Source organism: Leucoraja erinacea, chromosome 8 (genome assembly GCF_028641065.1).
Source record: "Leucoraja erinacea ecotype New England chromosome 8, Leri_hhj_1, whole genome shotgun sequence".
In the NCBI taxonomy this organism is placed as follows: domain Eukaryota; kingdom Metazoa; phylum Chordata; class Chondrichthyes; order Rajiformes; family Rajidae; genus Leucoraja; species Leucoraja erinaceus.
Window position 1 is genome coordinate 49,807,947 of NC_073384.1, and position 27,364 is coordinate 49,835,310.

At 43.7% G+C, this 27,364-nt stretch overlaps 1 protein-coding gene across 3 annotated transcripts in view; it reads right to left on the bottom strand.

The window, feature by feature from the left end:
* Positions 1-26,790, bottom strand: part of mta3 (metastasis associated 1 family, member 3) — a 101,744-nt gene extending 74,954 nt beyond the window's left edge. Inside the window, exons 1-3 of one of the 3 annotated variants that reach the window (XM_055639665.1) lie at positions 26,523-26,790; positions 23,127-23,194; positions 11,049-11,142 (exon numbers count right to left, since the gene is read on the bottom strand). In XM_055639665.1, the coding sequence (XP_055495640.1) occupies positions 11,049-11,142; positions 23,127-23,194; positions 26,523-26,550 (190 nt within the window). In that variant the 5' untranslated portion in view covers positions 26,551-26,790. Of the gene's footprint in view, positions 1-11,048; positions 11,143-23,113; positions 23,195-26,522 lie in introns of those variants that run through there. The other 2 variants (XM_055639666.1, XM_055639667.1) reach the window with 2 other exon arrangements.
* Positions 26,791-27,364: the final 574 nt, after the last annotated feature.

Here is a 27,364-nt window from a genome sequence, read left to right on the forward strand (position 1 = left end):
GAGAAAAGACTTTGCCTTTCATCACAGTGGGTTCACTGTGATGGATGTTTGTGTGAATTAAATTGTGTGTATGTCTGTAGGAAATTGTCTTTGTTTGTATGGCTGTGGAAACGGAATTTCGTTTGAGCCTCACTGAATTTCTTGCGTTTTCATTGAAGACTATCATGATTGATTTCACAATTTATAACTTTTTCAGGTGTGCCCTGAATTATTAAGTAGAGTGTTTGAACAAGCTATAATTTTTACATTATTTGGACCCGACATTAAATTCTTTGGACCATGACTGGAGATTAAAGAACCAGGTCATCTGTTTAACCCAAACAAGCACTCTGAATTTATAGCCTGGAAAAATAAATGTTGCAGGTTGCTCAAGAAGAAATAAAACTCCTAAAAGGCTACCATAGCTAGTGCCACTAACCAAAATCACTCCATAATTCAGGGATTTGTGCCTCCTCTGAGAACTGGTTCAGTTCCTTCATAAATCAGTACCTAGTTGATGTTACAGTTTATTCCGGGGGTCAACCATTTTATTGTGAAGGAAACAAGATATAACCTATGGTTGGTTCACCGCCTCCTTAACTTAAATACATTGCAGGTCTTCCGTATTTTATCCAGCTCAAATACTGTAGCTTTATGACCCAGGCATTTCTTCAGTTATTTTAAAGATTCATAGATCCATTTACAGAACATATTTTCCAATTTATTCTCAATTTATTTCTTCTCGAAACTTGATGTGATGTAACACACTTTAGGATAGGTATCATGACATGGACACTGCATGTTCATTACATGTACAGTGCCCTCCATAATGTTTGGGACAAAGACCCATCATTTATTTATTTTCCTCTGTACTCTACCATTTGAAATTTGTAATAGAAAAAAATCACATGTGGTTAAAGTGTACATTGTCAGATTTTATTAATGGCCAAATTTATACATTTTGGTGTCATCATGTAGAAATTACAGCTGTGTTTATACATAGTCCCCCCATTTCAGGGCACCATAATGTTTGTGACACATGGCTCTACAGGTGTTTGTAGTTGTTCAGGTGTGATTAATTGTCTCCTTAATACAGGTATAAGAGAGCTCTCAGCACCTAGTCTTTCCTCCAGTATGTTCATCACCTTTGGAAACTTTTATTGCTGTTTATCAACATGAGGAGCAAAGTTGTGCCAATGAAAGCCAAATAAGCCATTATGAGTCTGAGAAACAAGAATAAAACCATTGGAGACATCAGCCAAACCTTAAGCTTAACAAAATCAACTGTTTGGAACATCATTGAAAAGAAAGAGAGCATTGGTGAGCATACTAATCGCAAAGGGACTGGCAGGCCAAGGATGACCTCCACAGCTGATGACAGAAGACTTCTCTCCATAATAAAGAAAAATCCCCAAACACCTGTCCGACAGATCATAAACACTCTTCAGGAGCCAGTTGTGGATTTGTCAATGACCACTGTTCGCAGAAGACTTCATGAACAGAAGCTACACTGCAAGATGCAAACCACTGGTTAAGCCACAAAAATAGGATGGCCAGGTTACATTTTGCTGAGAAGTACAGGTACTTAAAAGAGCAACCACAGTTCTGGAAAAAGGTCTTGTGGACAGATGAGATGAAGATTAAGTTATATCAGAGTGATGGCAAGAGAAATGTAAGGAGGAGAGAAGAACTGCCCAAGAGATATGAGTTTTCAAACTTTTGCCCCTCTTGCCTGGTTTAATCGGAACTTCCTGCCTATAAAATCACACCTAACTGCCACACATTATGTGATTAAGGCATGCTGGTGGCAACCCTGAAGCATCAACTAAATTTCTAATTAATTATTGGGTTTATTGTTAAGTAAATATTGTTAAATAAACACAACTTTTATTCTTGATCAACACTTAAAGTTACCAGATGTTAGATGTTTGCCTACTTGCCATGTTAAAAACATTGAGAGTTATAAAAAAAATCATATTAGCAAATAATATTTATCACATCTGCATTAATGTATGCAAAGCAGATTAATATAATTTCCATGGGTCCAGAGCAGACTTAAGGGGCTGTCCCACTTGGGCGACCTAATCTGCGAGTTTAGAAGAATTTGCCCTCGACTCAAACTCGCAGCATGGTCAACACGAGGTCCTATGAGGTCACTGGAACTCTCCTTCATGGTGGAGGGAAGTTCCCACCTACGCGTGGCCTCAGCTAGGTCACGGAAAAATTTTCAGCATGTCGCAAAATTTTCTGCGAGTAAAATTTGGTCGGCATGGTTCTTTTTAACTTGTGGTGCAGTGGAGTTGGGTCACTATTTAGTTACAGGCAGTCGAGGGCAGCCATAGGCCATCTCCTTTGCTCACCGGGCATTTTGATTGGCACATTGGAGTTTGCAGGACCAGGGAATACCAACCGGTAGGTAAAATGCCCGCTAAACTTTATTATCTATATTACTAAAACTCTGTTCTTGACCAGTTTTGGCGATCTGTGCTGCGATTTCCGAGAGAATGCCGCCACCTACGGCCGTCATTTTTGGCCACCTCGCTCAGAGCCCCCCTCCGCCGTATGTGTGCCGAGGATTTTTCCCGTTGATGAAATATGACAGAGATGTTAATGATTGTACAAAATTGTGTGTGTCTCTCTGCTGTGTGTGTGGTGGCAGTGTGTGTGTGTGACTGTGTGTGTGTGTGTGTGTGTGTGGTTTTCCAGGCGAGTATCCTCGAGCTTGACGGTCGAAGGCACTCTTCTTAACTCGTTGATTAGGTCGCCGCAGAGGGGCAGCCCCTTTACCTGTGCACAACCTTTTATCCGAAAGCCTTGTGGACCAGACACTTGTCGGATTTCGGAAATTTTGGATTTAATGGAAATTTTTAGCACTAGATTAGGTGGTAGCGCAGGCGGCTTGAAAGTAAAAGAGCTCTCTGCCTCCCTCCCTCCTCTTCCGGGAGAATCATTACCATAAACCTCAGTCAGTTAGTTTGGAGGGATTTTATGTGGTGGTGGTGGACTAGGGGTGAAGGGGGAAACTTTAATTCTTACTCCCCTACCTGGTCGGCGACCTCCCAACATCGCGGAGCTGGGGGCTCCGTCCCGGCCCCTCTCTCGCCGGTTGGAGCCCCCCCCCCGGCACCTACTCTACCCCTTCCTGCGCCTCCTCCAAATCACCCTCCTCTCCCTCTTGCCCCTCTCTCTATGTTTTGGGTCTCTCGGCAACAGCCCTTCTCTCTCTGGAGCACTGCCTCACGGCGACCCGGTAAGGCATTGCCTGCTCCCCGCTGGTATCCCAGCGCTGCGACGCCGCCGACTCCCGACATTCGCGGAGGGGGGTAATTAATGCCGCGCTGGATTTGGAGCGGGGGGGGGCCAGGGGTAGAGATGTTAGTGGGTGTGATGCTACAACCAGCGCTCCCCCCACCCCCCCACCGGCTGCAGCGCTGCGGAACTTACCAACGGCGACCCTGCAGGCTTGGTCTAGTACTTCTTCTCCACCCTTCTCTCCCCTTCTCTTTCCCACCTCCTCCGTGTTCACTAAAAGACTTACTGTATACTGTGGCAACCGTCTTTTACCTTCCTCTTCATCGTGGGTGCGAATTTTAGACAGCGCTCCCCGCTTTCCCTGGCCCCCGCCGTTGCTGTGTGTGTGTGTGTGTGTGTGGTCGGTGGATCCAGTTCGCGATGGTCGATCGAGCTCCAGGTTTTCCAGGCGAGTTTCCTCGAGCTTGACGGTCGAAGGCACTCTTCTTAACTCGTTGATTAGGTCACCGCAAAGGTTGTGCACCTGTACTAACGCTATGCCACAGATTTGCAAGGATGCAGAAGGGGCTATTTGACTTACAATTCGTGCCAATTCTAGCTAGGCAGTCCTCATTACACTCTACTCTCCCTATAGCCCTGCCCTTAATTTTCAATCAAATAGCTATCAATTTCCTTTTGAAAGTCCTTATTAACTCTGTTTTCGGCCAATGAGTTCCAGTTCATAACCTCTCTCGTGCATGGAAAGTGACTGTTGCCCATCACTTCAAATCAGATTCCTGAAAACCTGAAGAAGGTTCTCGACCGGGAACGTCACCCATTCCTTCTCTCCAGAGATGCTGCCTGTCCCGCTGAGTTACTCCAGCTTTTTGTGTCTATCTTCAGTTTAAACCAGCATCTGCAGTTCCTTCTTACACACTTTCCTTTACTCCTTGAACAATCAAGTTTTTTCTGTTAACCCTCTCCAAATCTTCCACAACCTCTTATCGCCCCTTTATCAAATCCATATACTATGACTTTTTTTTAATGTGAACTGTATTTCACCCTTGTTTTATCTTAATATTTTTTCATTTTTTATGACAGCACAATAAATTTTAAACAGTATTATTGTCAAAGCATCTTTTCTAATGTGCAGAAATGCTTCTGTGATTGCTTATAATTATGTCCAAAATAAACATAACAATTGTAATAAGACAATGTATTTGACAATTTACTTTTTGGTTTTAATGGCAATCAATATGCCATTGTCACCAGCTGGCACTGAAAGGGTTAAGTAATTCCAAGCTGTTGTTTTAATCCCAAAATGGCTGCTGAAATGCCTGGATCAAACTGGCTAGTGATGTTGGGGATGGGAGGGGACGAAAGGGCACAGGGAAGCACAATGAGATGCCACCTCCTCACTGTTATGTGGCATTGCAGGTCACGTGATGTAAGGACCACCTTATCAACAGCGAGTTAAAAAGTGTTTAGAAATAGTGTTATTTTTATTTTATTTTCATCTGATAACCAATTTTGTTGCTGATTTTAAAGTACGTCTCTGTTTTAGCAAACATAGTTGGGCTTTAAACAACTCTGAACATTATAAGTCAAGGTTAAATCTGGTTACTTTACAAATTTAAAGTGACCTCTGATCTCTGCTGAGACAGGAAAAATGAAAGATAAAATAACACAACTAAAAATTAGAATCTATTTCATTACTTCATAACTGTAATAAAGAATTTGAAATAGGTATTTATTTTACTTTTTTAAATGAAATAGAAAGCATCATACCTTATTTCTTTGCCTTGCTTGCATTTTGTTACTGCGGTAATAATAAATAACTATTTTACCTTGTGGAAACAAGGAACTGCAGATGCCGGTTTACACAAACGGACATAAGGTGCTAGAGTAATTCAGTGGGTTAGGTAGCATCTCTGGAGAACATGGATGGGTAATGTTTCAGGCTTTAAGGGCCTGTCCCACGAGCATGCTACTGCATGCGGCAAGCGCGACCTAACGTGGTCGCTTGAGCCGTACGGCCTCGCGTGGCCGGTCCCACTTCGCTCGCCAAAGCTGTATGGAGTTGTGCGGGGCTGGTCCCGACATCGCGCGGTGCTCCGAAAAACTGACACTGTCCAAAGATTCCGTGCAGCAATGGCCTGCCGGCCCGCAGCCACATTGAGGCCGTATTCACCGCCTCGACAGGCGTGTGCAGTGTCTCGACGCCGTACGCAGCGTCTTGACGGCGTACGCCTAGCGCGAACTGCCCGCGGACTTCACTCGAACTTCACGTCAACTCGTACGGGATCACTCGTCCTTCGCGCGGCCCCCGCTTCTAGTTTGGTCGCACTCGCCGCATGCAGTCACGTGCTGGTGGGACAGGCCCCATACCAGGATCACTCAACCTCCGCGCCGCCCCCGCTTCCGGTTTGATCGCGCTTGCCGCATGCAGTCGCATGCTCGTGGGACAGGCCTTTAATTATTTTTAATTGTTCCCAGCGCTTAATTGGCCCACTGTTTTTGTATTTAGTGCCAGTCATACAGCACAGAAGATGTCCCATTAACCAGCATCTGGCCACATCACTCCAACTCTACCCTCCAGCCCATCCTTCCCCGTCCACCCCTGCACCTATCCAAATAGCCTCTAAATGCTACCCAATGTACCTGCTTCAACCACTTCCTCCAGAAGCTCATTTCACACATCCATCACTCTCTGTGTGAACAAAAGTTGCAGCCCAAGTTCCCACCAAACCTTTCCCTCAAGACCACTCACTTTAAACTTTTGCATTACTTTTTTGGTAGGAGTCTTGTTTAAGTGGAAATTTGCTGATCATGCAGAATTGCATCAAAGTTAAAACTAAAACAGCAATTCTTCCAACCTAGGAGTGTTGGTGATTATATATTCGACACAAAGTAATCCTAATCTATCTTCCCATACTCCCTTATTCTATACAACCTTTTCTTTGAAACTGCTGATTTATTCTCTATTCTGATCACTATCTCCCACAGTATACTCCACATCCTCTTCAGGCCAAATGTCAATAGTGGTCCCAGTTTTTCCTCCCTCCCAATATTTTGAAGGGTCAGCTTCCTCCTCAATGTTTCCCACCAACACCCATTCCCTTCCTCATAGTATTTTTCAATGCAACTACAGGAGATGCAAGTCCTATGCTCTTTCCTCTTCCCGTCCCACCATCCAGCGGTCCAGTCATACAGATGAGTCAGCAGTTATCTTGCACATCCGCCAGTTTAATGAACTGCATTTGGTGCTCATGATGTACAATCAAGAAATCAAAAGCATTATGGATGCAGACTGCTTCGTAGAACACCTCCACTCAATCCACAAGAGCAACCCTGAGCTTCAAGTCGCCTGCCAACAATTATCCTACATTGCTTCAATGATGCCCAACACAACTTTGAGAAACAGTGCATCAGTGATCCTCTCAGAATATTGTAGACCTAGGAACTTAATATTAAATTTAACAATTTCAGATAATCAGGGCCTTTTCCTCCAAAAGTGTGCGTTGATCTTATTAAGTTTATTTTGTTTTTAAATCTCTTGCATTTCTACCTGCCAATTTTCAAGGTCATTGTTACCTTGAAACCTTTAATCTGCACCCTCTCTGTAAAAAAATCTTCTCCCACTTTTCCGATTTGGATGAAAGGCTGGTGAATTGAAATTTCTACTTTTTCATTCCCCACTGATGTCGATTGAGCTGACGAGTGTTCCCTGCATGTTCTGTTTTTGGCACAGATACATCTCTTTCATTTTAGATACACTTACATTAATATAGGCAGCAGTTTAGACATTACAAGTTGCGTTTGATGCCTTGAATCTGGTAACTCTTTCACTTTTGCATACCGAATGTCCTCGCAGTCTAGAATTAAAAAAGGAAGACTTGGTGCCTAAAATATTCGATGCACATTACAAATGTACCAAGAGAGAAAAAAATTAAACCCACAGAGACAGATGGGAGTAAAGAACTATCCACAGTGATGTATAAATATTTGGTTTAAAATGTTTGATACACATAACTATGTTTATTTGGTTTTGTAATATTCCAATATATTTGCTAAACTTTGAAGCTGATATCTCCATAATGCTGGCAATTCATGTTTATGATTACCATAAAATAAAATAAGCGTATCCCAGTTTCATCTTTACATCATTAAAAGTGCAGATGAGTCCAAAGTTACAATGACTGGTTAAATTATTGACCTACTTCAGAAATAAGAGATATAACTCCAAATTAAACACACAATTAAGGGCCTGTCTCACTTTCCCGAGTTATTCATGAATTCTCCTGTTATTCACAAATTCTCCCGAGTTTTCAAACTCGCAGAATGTTTGTACCGAGTCTGTAGGAGTCCGGGGATATATCGTAGCGGCTCGTTATGTCAGCCGTGGGTACTCGGGGCTATTTTTTTTACTCGTGGACATTTTTCATCATGCTGAAAAAACGTGATGCCCCGAGTACCTACGGCTGGCATAACGAGCCGCTACGATATATCCATGGACTCCTACAGCCTCCTACGGACTCATTAGGAACGTTCTGCAAGTTTGAAAACTCGGGAGAATTCGTGAATAACTCGGGAGAATTCGTGAATACTCTTGTAAAAGGTAAAGGGCCTGTCCCACTGACGCGACTTTTCAACAACTGTCTTGAACCTTCAAGCTCGGAGGCACTCGGCTGAAAAACCGTGAGCTGGATCGACCGTCAGCACACACACACACACAAACACATCGCAAAGGCGGGGGCCAGGGAAAGTGGGGGAGCGCTGTCTGAAATTCACACGGTGCAAAGCCAAGGTAATATCCGCGATGAACAGGAAGGTAAAAGACGGCTGGCACTGTGTACGGTAAGTCCTCTAACAGAGGGGGGGGGGAGGGGAGGGGGAGGGGGGAGAAGGAGAAGGGAGGAGAAGGGAAGAGAAGAGGGGGAAGAAGGAGTGGAGACATTTTTAAGAAGCCAGACAACTTTTAATAAAGTTTAGCGGGCATTTAACATTACGTGTCGGTTTTCCTTGGTTCTGAAAACTCGTGCTTATGTTTTTTTCCCCATTGAGCCAATTAAAATGCCCGGTCAGCCCAGGAGATTGCCTACGGCTACCTCGACTGCCTATAACTACATGGCGACCCCACTACCACTGCACTATGAGTTCAAAAGAACCATGCCGACCAAGTTTTACTTGCAGAAAATGTTTCACTGCATGGCAACGGAGGCGTTTGCCTGACCGTAGCAGCTGGAACAGTCCGTTGCAGGGGTGGAAGAGGTCTCTCATGATTTTGTTTGCTCTGGAGTTGCACCTCCTGTTGTATAGTTCCTGCAGGGGGGTGAGTGAAGTTCCCATAGTGCGTTTGGCCGAACGCACTACTCTCTGCAGAGCCTTCTTGTCCTTGGCAGAGCAATTCCCAAACCAGATGGTAATGTTCCCGGACAAGATGCTTTCCACTGCCGCTGCGTAGAAGCACTGTAGGATCCTCGGAGACACTCTGAATTTCCTCAATTGCCTGAGGTGGTAAAGGCGCTGCCTTGCCTTACTCACCAGTGCTGAGGCGTGTGATGTCCATGTCATATCCTCAGAGATGTGGACTCCCAGATATTTAAAACAGTTCACCCTATCCACAGGATCCCCATTTATCCTCAATGGAGTGTACGTCCTTGGATGATGTGCCCTCCTAAAGTCCATGATCAGCTCCTTCGTTTTTTTGATGTTCAAGAGGAGGCTGTTATCCTGGCACCAGAGTGCTAGACCAGCCACCTCCTCCCGGTAGGCCCTCTCATCATTGTCTGAGATCAGGCCCACCACCACCACAGTGTCATTAGCAAACTTAATTATTGAATTGGAGCTGAACCTAGCCACACAGTCATGTGTGTACAGGGAGTACAATAGGGGGCTGAGGACGTCCATAATCCATACAAGAGCAAGCATAACACATGAAGTAGGTATTGAATTTATCCATTGTCCTAATGTACTCATAATATTAAAGTACACGTTACCTAACTTAAAAATTCATTACAGATTAAAGCATAATTGTACACTTGTTAGCTCAGAATTATTAATACAAAATTGGATGTAATGGGTTTGAAAATCAATACAAGGGAAAGCCATCAACTTTTTAAACAGTTCTGCTAATTCAAGAGCATGAGTGCAAATTTGATTCAGCAGGTCAGGTCACATCATTGGGAAAATTAAGACAGTTAATATTTCAGGTCGATGGGATGCAGATCTAGGTTTAGGTTTATTCGTGTCACGTGTACTGAGGTATAGTGAAAAGCTTTGTTTTACATGCTATCCAATCAGATCAGATAATACTCCACATAAATACAATCAAGTCAAGCTCAAATACAATAGGTGTAGCAAAGATACAGAGTGTAGAATATGGTTCTCAGCATTGCAGTACAACAATTCCATGGACAAAATTCAATGTCTGCAATGGGGTAGAGGAAAATCGGACATTACCCTAGCCTATGGATGGACTATTCATCAGAAGTCTGATAACAGAGGGGATGAGCAATGAGGTCTGGTGTTTGCATGCTTTCAAGCTTCTGTACCTCTTGACAGATGGGAGCAGGGAGAAGGAATGACCGGGGTGGGACAAGTCTTTGGTTACGCTGCTGCTTTTCCGAGGAAGCGTGAAGTGTAGATGGAGTCAATGGTGGGAAGTCTGGTCTGTGTGATGGACTGGGCTACATCTACAACTCTGCGATTTCCTGCGGTCTTGGGCAGAGATGTTCCAAAACCATGCTGTGATGCAACCCAGCTGTATCCTTACTCTTACACATCCAGAAGTTTGTAGAAAATAGTGGTGGAGAAGATGAATCCTGTCCTGCAAAACGTTTCTGGCATGTTCTGCTTGTACATTAAACTTGATCAAAAACATTTAACAACCGTGCAAACAGTGTTTTATTTTCTATGAACGGATATATATGAAATTCGCAAAATTAGAAGCGTAATTTTTCTCTCGTCGCTCTTGAAATTATTTGACATTTCACAACGTACGTCAGATTCTCCTTTTAACCCAGCTATATTCTTCACCAATTAAAACACTTGAAAAAGTCACATAGAGAAAAGGATTTCTGTCATGCAAAAATAGGAAATTAACATTACGTTGGAGACAACAATACTGATTCTATCATGAATGACTTTAATAGTCCTATAGCATGGTAACAGACCCTTTGATCTAAAGCAGCCATGACATCCAAAATAGCCCATCTACATTAGTCCCATTTTCTCACCTTTGGTCTATAGATTCCTCTGAACAGTTCCTATCCATGTCCCTGTCCAAATGTATGTTAAAAGCCACTGTGGTACCTGCCTCAACCACGTCTTCTGGCAGCTCATTCCATTAACCCACCACCCTCTGTGCAAGAAAGTAGCTCTTCAGGTTCCTATTACATCTTTCCCCTCTCTGGTTCTTGAATCCCATATCCTACCATAAAAAGGTGCAAATACAGTTTTGACCACTTTCTTCTTTATTAAGTGTACAATGAGAATAGCTCAGGCTGCCTGAGAATTTCGCTCACAGCGGTGAAATCTTCAAAACTCAATAAACACAGTTCAAAGTCATATATTTTGTGTACAAGCGACAACAAACCAATTTTCTATTGTTTCACAGATTTATTTAAAATATTCATTCATTTGTTTTTCTGAGTTGAGTTATATGGAGTTTATTGTCACGTGTATGGTGGTACAGTGAAAAGCTTTTGTAACATGCTAACCAATTTGCATAAACAAATCTTATCTTGGTATAACAAGCTCCCACAGTTCACAAAGTTTATTAACAGCTTCAAGTTCACACTAATAATTGTGATTATTCATAATTCATCTGTACTTACTTGCATGTTTATCCGCAAGCACGATTAGACTGTTTGTAATGTCCCGACGTCGGTAAAAACAGATCACTTTCGCTTCTACGGTACCAGTGACAGTCTGGAAGAAATAGTCCAAACATCAAGTCATGTTTCGACAGAAGATGAAGCTCTATAGTTTAGTTTATTAATGGCATGTGTAGTGAGGTACAGTGAAAAGCTTTATAATTGCATACTATTCAGCCAGTGAAATGACGATGCATCATTACATTCAAACTGTCCACAGTATAACATGTCCTACTTCCACCAATAGTTACAAATTGTGATGAAAGCCAATCCAAGGAAGAAATTGAGAGTGAACACTTAGCATACTGCTTACTCCTGGGAAGAAACTTCCATAACATCTCACCTTCACATTAAACAAGAACTTTATTTTAAAGTCCCTCTCACTTACCACACTTAAACTGACAGTTAGCTGGTAGAACCACAAACAGAAAGGTGAACAGATGATGCTTAGGGTGAAGGTACACAAAAATGCTGGAGAAACTCAGTGGATGCAGCAGCATCTATGGAGCGAAGGAAATAGGCAACGGTTCGGGCCGAAACCCTTCTTCAGACTGTTGCCTATTTCCTTCGCTCCATAGATGCTGCTGCACCAGCTGAGTTTCTCCAGCATTTTTGTGTACCTTCGATTTTCCAGCATCTGCAGTTCCTTCTTAAACACATTAGATGCTTACGGTGATATGTCTTCCAATCTTCAGAGGGAGGCACAGTGGTGCAGCGGTAGAGTTGCTGGCTCACAGCGCCAGAGACTTGCGTTCAATCCCGACTATGGATGCTGTCTGTCTGGAGTTTTGGCAATGTATTTCACAGATTCACCAATCCCCGACTAAATAAATTCGTCCTCATCATCTTTCTAAATGTATGTCCTTTTATTCTAAGGCTACATCTTACGTAGAAACATAGAAAATAGGTGCAGGAGGAGGCTATTTGGTCCTTCGAGCCTGCACCGCCATTCATTGTGATCTTGGCTGATCATCCACAATCAGTAACCCGTGCCTGCCTTCTCCCCATATCCATTTATTCCGCTAGCCCCTGGAGCTCTATCTAACTCTCTTTTAAATTCATCCAGTGAATTGGCCTCTACTGTCTTCTGTAACAGAGAATTCCACAAATTCACAACTCTCTGGGTGAAAATGTTATCTCAGTTTTAAATGGCCTCCCCTTTATTCCTAGACTGTGCCCCTGGTCCTGGACTCCCCCATTGGGGACATTTTTCCTGCATCTAGCTTGTCCAGTCCTTTTATAATTTTATATGTTTCTATAAGATTTCCTCTCATCCTTCTACATTCCAGTAAATACAAGCCCACTCTTTTCAATCTTTCCTCATACAACAGTCCCACCATCCCGGGGATTAACTTCACGAACCTACGTTGCACTGCCACAATAGCAAGGATGTCCTTCCTCAAATTAGGAGACCAAAACAGCACACATTACTCCAGATGTGGTCTCACCATGGCCCTGTACAACTGCAGAAGGACCTCTTTACTCCTATACTCAAATCTTAGGGAGACTTATCTTGTAGACCTAATCTTCCTCTGCGACGTTAAGCCCACAGCCAATTACTATATCCTCTGAAACTGTCTCCTCTACACTCAGATCTAAAACATTAGGCTCTTTAAAAAATACCAAGAACCAAGGAACGGCTCACATGAGCTTTTACTCGAGTGACCAGCCTGTCATATGGAATCTTTCCAAAGACCTTTGTTAAAATCCATGCTGGCTACATCAAAAGTATTGCCACCATACACCTTTCTTGTTAACTCTTCAAAAAATACATATTTAAGTTAGAGAGTCGAAACAAAGAACTGTAGATGCTCGTTTATACCAATGAAGTCAAAAGAAGGCTTTCAATCTGAAGAAGCATCCCAACCCCAAATGTCACCCATCCTTTTTCATCAGGGATGCTGCCTGACCCGCTGAGTTCCTCCAGCACTTTTTGTGAATCTCTCATATTTAAGTTAATTAGACATCATTTTGGCAGAATAAATTCTTGCTGACTGACGCCGATTAGTCAGTGACTTTTAATATATTTATACTCTTGCTTTAAATGGATTCCAATAATCTTTCTACCATCATAATGAATGACTCAACTGTAACTACTTGATTGGACCCTTCGCCCTCTGTCACATGTTAAAACAACAGTGCAATACAATTCAGTCTGAAGAAGGGTCTCAACCCAAAACGCCACCCATCCCTTCTCGCCAGAGATGCTGCCTGTCCCTTCTCGCCAAAGATGCTGCCTGCCCCTGTTACTCCAGCATTTTGTGTTTACCTTCAATTTAAACCAGCATCTGCAGTTCTTTCCTACACAATACAATGCAGACCTCCAGTACCCTGGTACCATTGATGTAACTAGGGAGAACTGAAACAAAATGTAGGCAAAAGCTTTTGTAATTTCTTCCTTCTTTCATTATTAATTCTTTACACAATACTCGCTGCATCCTCAATCATTTATATAAATCGAATTATTTTGTGAAAGTTACAACCAATATGTCAGGTGTGATCTAATGTTTATAAATCTCTCTGACTCTTGCTGCTTAGCCCAGTGTCTTCACTTTCATCCTCTATTATAAATGCTGGAATATCACCCACCACAAAAGGTACATTAGAACATTAAGATTAGAACACTAAGATTAGTTCAGCTTGTTGTCATGTGTACCAAGGTACAGTGAAAAGTTTTTGCCACATGCTATCCAGTCAGTGGAAAGACAATACATGATAACTATGGAGTCATTCACAATGTACATGATAAGGGAATAATGTTTAGTGCAAGGTAAAGTCAGTAAACATTATAATCAGACCAAAATAATCTTTGTTTTCTCTTTACTAATAACTAACTTTCTACATGGCATTCCCAACTGAGGTCAAATCTTCAATGACTCGGAAAGGTGGTTACCTAAATTACAATTAGAGTTTTTCAGTCACTGTTGATACATTTGTAAATGGCATTATGTATGATGTAACAACAATATTGGAATATTAATCAGAACAGAAAATAAAAATAGAAAACAAAAATTAGAAACATTTATCATCAATTAGCATCTGAGTGAGAATATAATATTTAGTTTAGAGATACAGTGGGGAAACATTGTCCTGCTGAGTTTCTCCAGCATTTTGTGCCTATCATCAGGGATACATGCCCTTTGGCCCACCGAGGTCAGGCCCAACAATCACCCGTTCACACTAGTTTTATGTTATCCCACTTTCGCATCCGCTCCCTCCACATTAGGGGCGATTTACAGAAGCCAATTAACCTGCAAGCCCGCACGTCTTTAGGAGGAAACCAAAGTACCCAGAGGAAACCCACGCAGTCACAGGAAGAATCTACAAACTCCACACATACAGGTCTACCAGCTGTATTACTGTGCCGTCCAATTTCAATTTTAATTTAATTTTTTTAATGGATGAATTGCTGGAAAGGCCAGCATTGAATATTCATCTCCGTATCTTTATGTGTAGGAAGGAACTGCAGATGCTGGTTTACACTGAAGATAGACACAAAATGCTGGAGTAACTCAGCGGCTTAGGCAGGAGACCCTTCTTCTGACCCTCCTTCTGAAACTATTCCTTTTCTCCAGAGATGCTGCCTGACTCGCTGAGTTACTCCAGCGTTTTGTGTCTATCCAAGGATCTTTTGTTCACTAAGGACTGTGGGTTTGTTTTGCACTAATATTGTGGTTATTAATTTACTGGATTTTTGTTTGTTATATTACCCATATGTATTGTGTTTACAGGCCTGTTATGCTGCAAGTACTGTTATGCTTAACAAGTAAGAATGCCATTGTTCCATTGAGGGTACATATGACAATTTTACTTCGGAGTCACGTGAGTGATTCCGTGAAGATCCCAGCCCAGTGCGCAGGTGCGGTATTATCGCACTGCTGTGCAACGCGGCCAGCGGGAGTCGGCAGCTCCCGCATCCAAGGACGTGAGGTAAGTACTTACCTTTATCGGGCCTTGTGGTTTTTTTGCTCCAGGGGGAGCAAAGTAGAGAGGAAGCGGCCCCCGTTCGACTCCAGCGAAGGAGCCGACAGTGGAGGGGGAAAGGCGCTAACGGGACCGCACAGGCTGCGGACCACTGCAGGGAGCTGCGCTGATGCCGGTCCGCTGAACAGCTGTTTGGTAACAGCAGCGGACCGGTGGGAAGTTTAAAAACCCGACCGGCAGCCCTGCAGACTCCTGACAAGGAGAATCGCCGCCCGGGAACCGCTACAATGCCGCCTGAAAAACGGCAGGCAGCCTCTACATACAGGTAAGACAAAAATCTTACCAATTTACAGGTTCTACAGGAGCCAACTTCCTCCAAACTGGAACATGTTGGAGACAGCAAAAATAAGTATGTCTGTCTCCCCAAGCCAGAGGAGGTCATGGAGTTCAACACCTCCAGGAAAAAAGGGGCACTGGCTGAATGCCAAGGGAGCTGACACTCCTACCCCAGTGCTATTGCACTAGCCATCTCCCTTGACGAGGGATTGATGCAACAGCGGAGTTTGAGCTATGCCTCCTCCAATTTATAGCACACCCTTTTGCTCCCTCTTTTGAGGCTAGCTAAGGAGGCCAGGGCTGGGCTGGCTTAAACGCTGGGCAGGCGGACGAGAACAGCAGTATGCCAGGGGAGCAGGATCAGGAAGAGCTACTGGGTGTCGTGGGCCACTACATGGCTCCTCCACGCGACCATCTTCCCAACAAAGCCCTGCAGGAGCAGGCCTTTCTAGAGGCAAATCCGCAGGCAGCTGGGTCAGCAGACTCGCAGACAAGAGCTAAAAGCAGCAAATTCTGAAGCTCCTAACAGAAGGGTCAAGATGTCACCGCCTTTGCTCGTTTTCCACGGATCATACTCACCTGGCAGGCGAGACGCCATGATCACCAAGATGGTTCTCCCAGGATGAGACTATCCCGTTGCACTACCAGGGTGCTGACGCCTAAGATGTTCCCAAATTTGGGATACTCGACTGAACAATGGTGCATATAAGACCTGCCCGCAACCCCAAATATACGGGGCTATGCAAACCGCAGCTGCGGGAAGAGAGGCAGCTAAACCTGTGCGCCTCATGAGGGCAGGCCATGGAACGAGCAGGACATCGCATCCAACACCCAGCTGGCAGCACCCCTCGGCATCCACCAGCAATATCAAACAAGGACTGGTGAAAGCCTGGCGACCGCTTCACATTACCCCCAAAGTTCTTTTTAGACAGGGGCCCAGAGCGGAGCCGTGGGAAAATGCGCCGCCCCACCGACAGCACCAGCATACCAGCAAACTAGGCCTTCATGAAAAAACAATAAACATGGAGGTAGGTAGTCTGGTTCCTCCCAGTTTACACTAAATAAGGGTGTTCTACTAACTGGGGGGGGGGGGGGGGGGGGGGGGCATTTACACTTGTTGATAAAGCATGGGATGCTGTCACAAATAACTAAAATATACTCAACAGTATTAGTGGATAAAAACGAATTCAAATTGGGCATATTACCGCCAGTTCAGCAATGCGCCCAAAGGGCATTTTCTCCCTCTAAGAAAGAGAAGTGAGAAGGTCAAGCTGAACTAGAAAGGCTCATTACTAAACGGATCATGGGAGTAAACATGAACCATTGGAATTTGTATCGAATATATTCACCCAAACTACAAAAGATGGTGAATGTAGCATCATCATTGATCTAATATCACTAAATAAATCTGTTGAGTATATACACTTTAAGATGGAGACGGGTTTTTGTCACTGCCAGACATCTGATCTCCAAAGGATACCTATGGGGAGCATTGATATGGAAGATGCTAACTATCTTATACCCATACACTAGGATCATTATAGATACCTAAAAATTTTTACCTGGATAATGGATATCCCGGTTAGGGCAACCATGGGAGCATAGAGCATTCCCTATGGTCTAACCTCAGCCCTAAACTATTATAAATATTTAAAAAAATGGCCATGAAAATATTAAGAAAACAAGCATAATCATGGCATATATTGGATGATATCCTCATATTAGGGGAAACAAAGGAATTAGCTGTGGCAGCAGTTCTAGCTACGAAACAGCTCCCTAAAGCTCTGAGGTTTATCCCACGCCCAGATAAACCAGAATTGAAGCGTTAACTACCATGGATTATCTGGGCTTCAATAATAATTCCGTCCATATATGTTAGACATATATTTGGCATAGTTTTCAGCCCTATTATCATCACCAATCCCAACTTGGTTATTAAAAACCGATGCCAGTACTTTAGGCTGGGGAGCAACTAAACTCCATATCCAGCACAGGTAACAGATGGACCAATTCACAAACATCGTTACTACACACACCGGGCATCAACTACTTGGGATTGGTGATCGCCTATTGGGCTAAAAAGCATATGCATTTCAAATGCAGCACGTACATATGTGGTTACGGATTGATAATACTATGGTGGTGGCTTATATCAACCATATGGGGAGCATAATAATCATTATTGTGCAACAAATTGGTCAAACAAATCTGGCAATGGTGTGTCAAAAGACATTTTAACTATCAGCTGCCTATGTCCTAGGAAGCTAGAACACAGTGGGAGACACCATGTCACGGGGTAAAATTTATGATAACATTGAATAGATGTCAAACCCAAGATATCTGCTAAAGGTATTAAGCAGTTTGAAAGCCAGATATCAATTTGGTTGCACAAGACGGAATCACCAGTAACCTATGTATGTGACTTAGGAACCAGATTAGAGGCAGCAGCGATAGATGCCTACACGCTGGAAGGGGGAATTTCTGCTTTGCCTTCCTCCCTTCTGCCTCATCAGTCGGGCACTTCGCAATACAGATGGGTCTGTCTCCGAGATATTGAACATGCCCAACCGGCCTACACAGCCATGGTTCCCAGTTCATCACGACACGGTGGGCGAGTCACCTATGGATTTCCATAGTGGACCATGGTTGCTGACTCAACCCAGTATCAGGCACAAGCCACCCATGCCAGAAAAACATCAAACTCCTGGGTGCAGGTTTAGAATAGACCTTACCAGGGACTGGGATTATCCAAAGGAACCATTACCACCATGTCGGCATCCCTGCGAACAGTCACCAAAAGCTAACATGGGTAAAATACTGCCACGACGCAGGGACAACAAACTATTCAACCACTGACGTATTGGAGTTCCTGGAACATCTACACCATGACTAAAAGGTGAGTTACAGTGCCGTAAATACAGCATGGAGCGCCTTATCTGCTTATCTAAAACAGCATGACAGCAGAGCATGGGATCCCATCCACTGAAGGTAAACTTATGAAGGGCAACTATAATAATAAGCCCCAAAAACCCAGGTATACCCATGTATGGGATATTGGTGTGATATTGACATATCTCAGAGAATGGCACCAGCCAGATCCCTCAGCTTGCTCAATCCATGTTAAAAACGCTCATGCTTATGGCTCTCGTACACGCTCACAGAGCCCAGTCACTCCATAAAACTAGACTGGATAACATGGTGATTACCCCAGACGCATCACGTTCATATTCTAGGTCTGGTAAAAATCTAACTCGCAGGTATATGGGACTAGGCGAGATTATGAGTTCGGCACGGACTAGTAGGGTCGAGATCGCCTGTGTTTTCCGTGCTGTAATCGTTATATGGCTATATGGACCAGGAACGCCCAATTCACTGGTGGGATTCCGGGCCTACCCACCAGAGTCCAGGTTGAGTGTGGTGACCCATCTACTACAATATATAGACACAACCCACAATCTTAGAGGGAGAGGAAAGCCTATGGGTCAACCACAGAAACCCCAAGACGGGGTACGAGCCAACCACTCCAAGGTGGCTCAAACAGGTACTGAAAGCTGCCGGAATAGATAATAATACATTTTAATCCCATTCCACTAGGGCAGCATTGATATCAGCGGCTGAACGAATGGACATCCCGGTTGACCACATTCTCAAAACGGCAGAATGGTCAAGGGAACGACGTTCAGAACATTTTTTATTATAAACCGTTGATAAACCTGATTTAATTGCAGAAAGAATATTACAAACTGCAATATTAATTTAAGCTCAGGGGAGCTCTTTATGTTGTTATTGTTAACAAATACCTTTCTGTTTCTTGTGAAAGCAGATCCACTGGTTGATTACGATAACACTTCCTCCCTCAAAAACTTCGGCAGTGAGTGAAATAAAAACTGTTACACGGTTTGAAATCACAGACCTTTGAAGTCTTCACGGAATCACTCACGTGACTCCGAAGTAAAATAGTAAGATTAAACGAGTACTTACCAGTATGAAGTTTGATCTGTATTTTATGAGGAGTTACGGTGAGGTATTACGTGCCCGCCGCTCCCACCCTCAATATATAGATCAAACTAATAAACTAATGTCTCATGATCTTTACTATCTTACTTCAAATATTGTGTCTATCCTGTGATTTCACACCGCTGCTTTGAAGTATGCCGCACCTGCGCACTGGGCTGGGATCTTCACGTAATACCTCACCGTAACTCCTCATAAAATACAGATCAAACTTCATACTGGTAAGTACTCGTTTAATCTTACTATTAAACACCTTTCTTTCCTGAGATAGTGGTAAGCTGCCTTCCTGAACTGCTACAGTCCACAATGAAAGTAAGCCCACACTGCCATTAACTTGGTAGCCATAGGAGTTTGACCAAGCAACAATAAAGGAATGTCAGTCCTGAACAGGCTTTGCAAGTCAGAAGGAAACTTGAAAGTGGCAGCTTACAGAAACACATGCTGACCTTGCAGGAGGTGGTCATAGTTTAAAAAAGTCCCATCAAAGAAACCTCGCTAAGTTGCCTCGGTACATTTTGCAAGTAGTACAGATTACTGTCACGATACATTCATGGGCGAGGAAGTGATGTTTAGGGTGATTAATTAGATGCCAATCAAATGGATAGATTTGTCCTGGATAGTGACAACTTTGATGAATGTTCTTGAAGCTGTATTCTTTGAGGCAAGAGTATATCATTATATTCCTGACTTGGAACTTGGAGAGTGGAGAGGCAGAGGGCAAAGAGGCTGTGGGGGCTGGGAGGCAAATCATTTACCCAAATGTAACGAACCTCTGATCTCCTTTGTGTGGCTGATCCAATTAAAATTCTCATCAATAGTGAAACCCTCTGCTCCAAACCCCGCAAATGTTTCAAATGTTTCAAAGGTCTTTTATTGTCACGTGTACCAATTAAGGTACGGTGATATTCGTATCTATTTATATTTTATTATTAGTGGCGAGGATACAATAGTCAGACTGCCAGTAAACGCCAAGGATGCAAGCTGAGACTCTTGAAGGAGATGATCAGTGCTTGACACAATTGTCACTCTGTCTCTCGGGCATACTTGGATGTTGCCTGATGTGTGCTGCGTACACATGACAACTGGTTCATTATCTGAAGAGCTGGAACCCCACTACCGCCCAAATGATTGGTTAGATCATTGAATTCTTAATGATATCCCGAGTCCAGTGGCAGTATTTAAAACCTTTTATCCAGGCACTGTGTTTACATGGTCTCATTCAAAGACAAAGCAAAAGCATGCAACTACTAGTTATACTTCCCGCGCCCACTAAATGTTAACTGCCCTTTCTTACCATTGAACCCGTATCGCTCTCCGTAATCATCTCATTCTGATTGGTTCAATGGTGCTTTATTGCCACATGTGCAAAGTGCAAACGCACAGTGAAATTATTTTATGAATAATTTTGTACACCAGTACAGTATTGCCATACCATCCCTGATTAGCAATTGTACAGAAATATTCTACAGAGCCCACAAGCAAGAAACGCCTTGTTTGGCGCCTTTTTCCAAATCCAGTCCACGCTCCAGCTGTTGTGAGCGGTCCCCAATTCAGGCAAGTCCCAGGCTGCTGCAGTCCTCCAGCTTTGCCTTGGTAGACCCGCGAATCGACACCCTCTCCTCACCCATCCACCTTTGTGCCCCAGGGGCACCTTCCTCAAGGGAGTGGTAGGCCCGGCACTGGTATCCTCTCCTTTCCTACCGGTCTCGTTCCTCTCCTGTCATGTCTGTCGTCGTCGCCGGCTCCAACCTCTGGTCTTCGGGAATAAGCAACAGCGGCTTGCCGGGCTCCCCTTGCAGGTCTGCCAGGTTCCAGACCATAGTCCGCCGGTCCTCTGAGCATGAGCCAGCTCAGCAGCCACCCCCTGTAGGTCACGGTCCACCGGCTCTTACGGTTGGCCACAGTCCGCCAGGTCTTGCATTCCATGCTGAGCCAGTTTTGTTTAGTTCCGTGCCATCTCCTAACTTATTGCCTATATGGGAGTTCCTTCTGTTTCTTAGAACTGGTTTCAGCCAATCTGAACCAACCCTGCAGCATTTTTACAACCCAGGTCACTTGCAGTATCATCTTGTCAACAAACAAGTCAGAATTCTCCCTCAACACCAAGAGAAGGTCATCGATGAAATATCTGAAGACGGATGGTTACAGGAAATGCCCCCGAGGAACTCAAGGAGCAGCATCCCAAGGCTTAGATGAATGGTTTCCAAATATGTTCATATATTTCTGCTGTGACTGCAGCCATAAATTATCTTCCTTTTGATTATCACTGCATTTCATTTTATTTGGGGGTCCTTAGATGACGTCCTTACTCTTTGCATGCTGGACCCAGACGAGGATCAACCACACTACACTCGTTCCACTATTTCACTATCTGTTGTATGGCATGACTGTACTCATGCATGGTATGATTTGAATGGATAGCACGCAAAATAAAATTTCTCATTTGGATCTTCTTACATGACAATAATAAACCAATATCAAAGAATATATTTGGCTGAAAATGTGCCCTTGTTATCAATGTGCCCTTCTCAACTGCTATGGACTTCCTACAGCTGGAACCTCAGGGCATAAACACAGTTATCACAAAATTCACTAAATATCCAGGCATGATAAGAGAACCAATATCAACGTCCTCTCTCAGGGCAGCATCCTCAGCATCAGGTCTTAAGAGTTACAATTAGTTGGCAATATAGTTCACATACCTGACATCGGACTCCGAAATAGTCACTCTACTCTGAGCGTAGGCACAGCAGGTTATTGAAAGGGCAGAGGAACTGAATCAAGGATGTTCTCAAAGCCTCTAAACAGGTTTGGGGTAAATCTGAAAAGTATGAGAAAAGTCCAGTGCATTGGCCCTATGGGGCTGAGGGCATGTTCCAACAGTGGGAGAGAGAGAATTCAATACACAATGTCTGATTAGACTGATATGGGAAGGTGGGCATAGAATATGAAGAAGTTACAAGAATAGGCATGAACAGAGAGAAGAATGGGAATTTTAATTTTGAGCACTCTGAAGCAAGGAGCTAAAGAAGACGAGCATAAACAATTGAGATGGCTGAACAAAAGGTTGCAGAATTTGATGCAGAAGCAGGTTTGGCTTAAGTTAAGTTTCCAAAGGATAGAGGTTTAGCAATTGACCATTAGAACATTAGAACAGATACGTAGGAAAGAACTGCAGATGCTGGTTTAAATCGAAGGTAGACACAAAATGCTGGAGTAACTCAGTGGGACAGGCAGCATCTCTGGAAAGAAGGAATGGGTTGCATTTCGGGTCGAATCTGATGACGAGTCTCGATCCGAAACGTCAGCCATTCCTTCTCCCCAGAAGTTGCCTGTCCCGCTGAGTTAAACCCCTGACCCACGGTATGAGTTCATTCCAAGAGTTCTCCCGAGTTTGCCCTGATTCGAACTCGGAGATTTATGGTAATGGCCACTCATCGGTACTCGGGGCTCTCGTGGACATTTTTCATCATGTTGAAAAATCTTCACGAGTCTTCCCGTGCTTATCTGCCGTTAGCGAGTCTACCTGAGTACCTGCCGTTAACGCTAAGAGATGTCCCCGAGCTCCGACGTACCGGTTACGTTCATTCTCCGTGCTTACCACGAGTTTGATTTTTTTTAATTCGTGAGAGCTCTTGGAATGAACTCGTACCATGGGACAGGGCTTTAACTCCAGCATTTTGTGTCTACCATAAGAACAGATATGTTTAAGAGCAAGAAATAACACAGTAAAAAAAACTAAGTATACATACACATTTAAAATACCTTATTGAGTTCTTCTATTCTTCTTATTAAGTAGGGATTACTGGAAGAATTTTCAAAGTAAACATAGTCTGCAACAAAAAAGGGAAAGTCCAATCAAGTTACATAAAAAATCCTAACAATTCTTATTTATAAATTTTATGGCTCATTGATCTAACTATACTGTCTTAGGTATGGTGATCTTCCAATACCTCTGAGATTCTGGAATGGTTACCATGGATTGAAAGATAATAAAGCAACAGAGATGAGAGAAAAATAAATGATCTACAGACTATATAATCTGACTCCAACAGCCACAGAAAAGTGGTGATCTACTGTGAAAGACTTGCTAAGATCACAGACAGAAAATCAGACTGTGAACTCAGTATGGTCTACATGGTCTTCAAGTGGGAAAGTGGTGTTTAACAAGTCTAACAAGTTTTCTGAGGACGTACAAGCATGGTTGATAAAGGGTGGGCCACTGGGTGTAGTGTAGATAGATTCTCCAAAAGGCATTTTAGTAGATGTTCAAAAAATGGAAGTAATATATTAGCAGGTATAGTTAATTTGTTAAAGTACTGAAAACAAGAAAGGTAGAAAGTAGATAATTTTTCCAGTTAACATGCTGAAATTACATGGAGCCACAAAAATGTATACTGGAGGTCTCAGTTATTTACAAGCGATATTAGTAAATAAACAAATGATTAAAATGTAATATATCTAATTTGATGGAAGAATTTTGCAAAATATAAATATATCAAATATAATATTGAAGCCGCGACCAATGAAGAAGACAAATACTGCATTATCCTTTACTGTAGGGGATACGGAGTACAAGAGTAAGGGAGACTTGTTGGATTTATAAAGGAACTCACAAAGACCACATTTGGTATTCCAGAATACCACTCCTAACTTTGCTTTGACAAGTATCAGATTCCTCGCAGGAAGAGTTTTGCCTACAAGCAGAGGATGAGTAGAACAGCCCTATACTCAGTGGGAGAGTCTAGAACTAGAGGTCATAGCCTCAGAATTAAAGGATGTTCTTTTAGGAAGGAGATGAGGAGAAATGTATTTAGTCAGAGGGAGGTGAATCTGTGGAATTCTTTGCCACAAATGGCTGTGGAGGCCAAGTCCGTGGATATTTTTAAGGCAGAGATAGATAGATTCTTGATTTGTACAGGTGTTAGAGGTTATGGGGAGAAGGCAGGAAAATGGGGCTAGGAGGGAGAGATAGATCAGCCATGATTGAATGGCGGAGTAGACCTGATGGGCCGAATGGCCTAATTCTACTCCTATTCCTTATGACCTTATGACTCCCCCAGATATTGAAAGCTGTCTCAGTGAAGTGGTTACAGGTTCGGCAAGATTTGACACAATAACACAAGATTACTTTCCTAGCTAGGGTATCTAGAGAAATAATCGCAAAACAAAAGGCAAACATTTACAGCTGATATGCCGAGAAATGTCACGATCAGTAAATTGTTATGCATCTTTAGTTCACTGACAACATTCAGTAACAATACCACAGGGCTTTGAGGGTTAAATTGTAAATGTGGCTTAAATCATAAACATGGCTTGCATTCTCACTGGTCTCCAGGAGTCACCTGATCAAAGTCTTCATGATGTTAGACATACCTGAAAAGGTGGATCAGAGAGAAACGTTGGCGAGATAATTAGAGGTGCCTCAGTCTCTGTGGCGCAATCAGTTAACACGTTCGGCTGTTCACCGAAAGATTGGTGGTTCGAGCCAACACAGTGACGCATGAGGTTTCTTTTTAGGTACATGTATACGACAGGTTTAGAGGGATATGGGCCAATTGCAGGCAGGTGGGACTTGTGTAGATGGGACCTGTTGGGCAAGTTGGGCTGAAGAGCCTGTTTCCATGCTGTGGCTCCATGGCTCTAAATAATATGACAATATTAAAGTTGTTAGAATTAAAACTTTCCAAGAATTTTAAAAGGTTAGACCATCAAAGAGCAAGGAGGATAGAAAAAACCTCCATCATGCACAGCAGCAGAGTCTGGTGCTCACTCTCCCCATGCTGGGTCAGTTGCAGTTTCCAAGACTAAGTTTGACAGGTGCCGGTTAGGCAAGATACCAAGGGACATGGAACAAAAGCAGGTTAATGGACTTGATGTACAGATCAGCCATGGTGTAAGTGAATGACAAGCCATGCTCTGGCGGAATGAATCACCAGATCCTATGGTTTATGTTCCTTACTGGGCCCCTCAAACACAGATGCTGAAGGTACATATTTATTAAAGGTGTTTAAGGAACAAGACAAATCATGAAAATATCAATAATCACTTGCAATCAAAACAGCAAGCCAGGCGGCATCAATGGAGAGCAAAATAGAGATAATATTCAAGTCAAAATATTAAAAAGTTAAAAATCATCCTAAAACGTCAGCTGTTCCTTTCTCCATAGTATTGGCTCAGCTGTTGAATATTTGCAGTATTTTCTGTTTTTATTTCAGATTGCCATCATCTGCAGATTTCCCCTGTCTTATACAAAATCCTGAACGCGTTATTTGTTTTAACATTCTATTAACAAGGGTAAGATAAACGTTTAAACGATGGCTAAAATAAATCATTTGAAAGCCATCACACCCACACACTTGTGGGCCAGTTTCATTACTAAATTCCAGCAACTACCCCCTGACCACTACAAGAGCTGGTAATAAATGGCTGTCTGGAAGAGATGTGAGGAACGGCATCTTAAGGGTTAACATAAACTGGTGGCAGCTAACGCAGATGATCTGCCCGCTGATGCTGCAGCCATGCTGGTTTTTCTCCTTGTATCATTGGGGGGGAGAAGAGAAATTGTGCATCCAGACATTATAAAGGTGCACAATGGCTTGCCTCTGCTGGAGTTTGTATTTTTCAAGGCTGGGCATTACAGAGGGAGGTTGTTTAGCAGTGGCTGTCTTTTGTTCTACCTGGGGAGAGAGAGAGGAGCAGAGGCAGCGCACCCCGAGTGTGAAGGTGCAGGCCCAGCACCGAGAGGGAGGGAGCCACTGAACTCAGTGTCACTTCGCCATTTTTCCACTGATAACTGTGTTTATTTACAATCCCACCGCCTCACACTCCACTGCCCCCAACTCCAAACTCCAGCCAACACTTCTACATAACTTTGAACAAAACAAAACAAAAAATTCACAGAGGAGTTTTCACCTTTGTTATAAATTGACAGGAGGGGGCTAACAAATGATATTTTCACCACCCGAGTCCTGCCCAGCCCCTTGAACTTTCCCAGTTAAGCTGCAGTTCCTCCACCAAGAGGCAGATGAAGCAACAATAAGCGGCGGGGAGGCCCGGAGCAGCCGCCGACCCTGTGATCAGTCCCCCATTGATCAGCCCAGCCCGTCCCATCGCCACACAAGCGCAGCCCGGCCGGCCAGCCAGCAGTCAGACACCTACCTCCGACCCTGTACATATTTGCCGCCATTCCTCCCCTTTTATTATTATATGTTGCCGGTTGCCAGGTCAGTGTTGGAGCGGAGGGTGTGTAGGGACAAGGAATGGGGCGGTGACTCCCCCCTCTCTCTCTGCCCCCGGCTCCTGGGGTGCCAGCCGCGGACACAGCGCTGCCCGCCCGCCCGAGTGCTCGCTCCGCTCCGCTCCTGCCGCTGCCGTCGCCTCCTGCTGCTGTGGCGGCGGCAGCATCGAAGCTGCGGCCGAACCGGCCTCGCTTCCCTCCCTCCCCCTTCCTTCCTGACTGCTCTCACCCCTCCCCCTTACCCCCAAATCTAACACCACGCCCCCAAAACCTCTCTCTCACCCGTACACCCCCAATTCCGACCCCCTTCATTTCCCCCCAAACCCTCATCTAGTCACCCCATCTCCAAACTCAACCCTCAATCACCAACCCCAACTTTGCACAAACCCAACATCAGACCCTTACCCCTATCAGTCCCAATTCACATCCACTTGCCCCAACCATATTCTCTGAGTCTTCACTTGCATTTGCATCAAACTAAACAGCCAAACGCCATTCTCCCAACCCCCCTAAACCTTTATCCATCCATCCACAACATCCATCCCCAACCCCAATACCTGAGTCCAAGCCCCCTATTCCAACAACCCATCCTTATCCTAGCTGCAGGTACTATCACATAGTATAAGAAACACTGCAACAGGTACTTGGATAGAAACATTTTAGAGGAATATGGACCAAACTCAGGCAGGTGGGACAAGTGTAGAAGGGATATGTTGCTCGGCATGGGCAAGTTGGGCCAAAGGGTTTCCACGCTGCATGACAC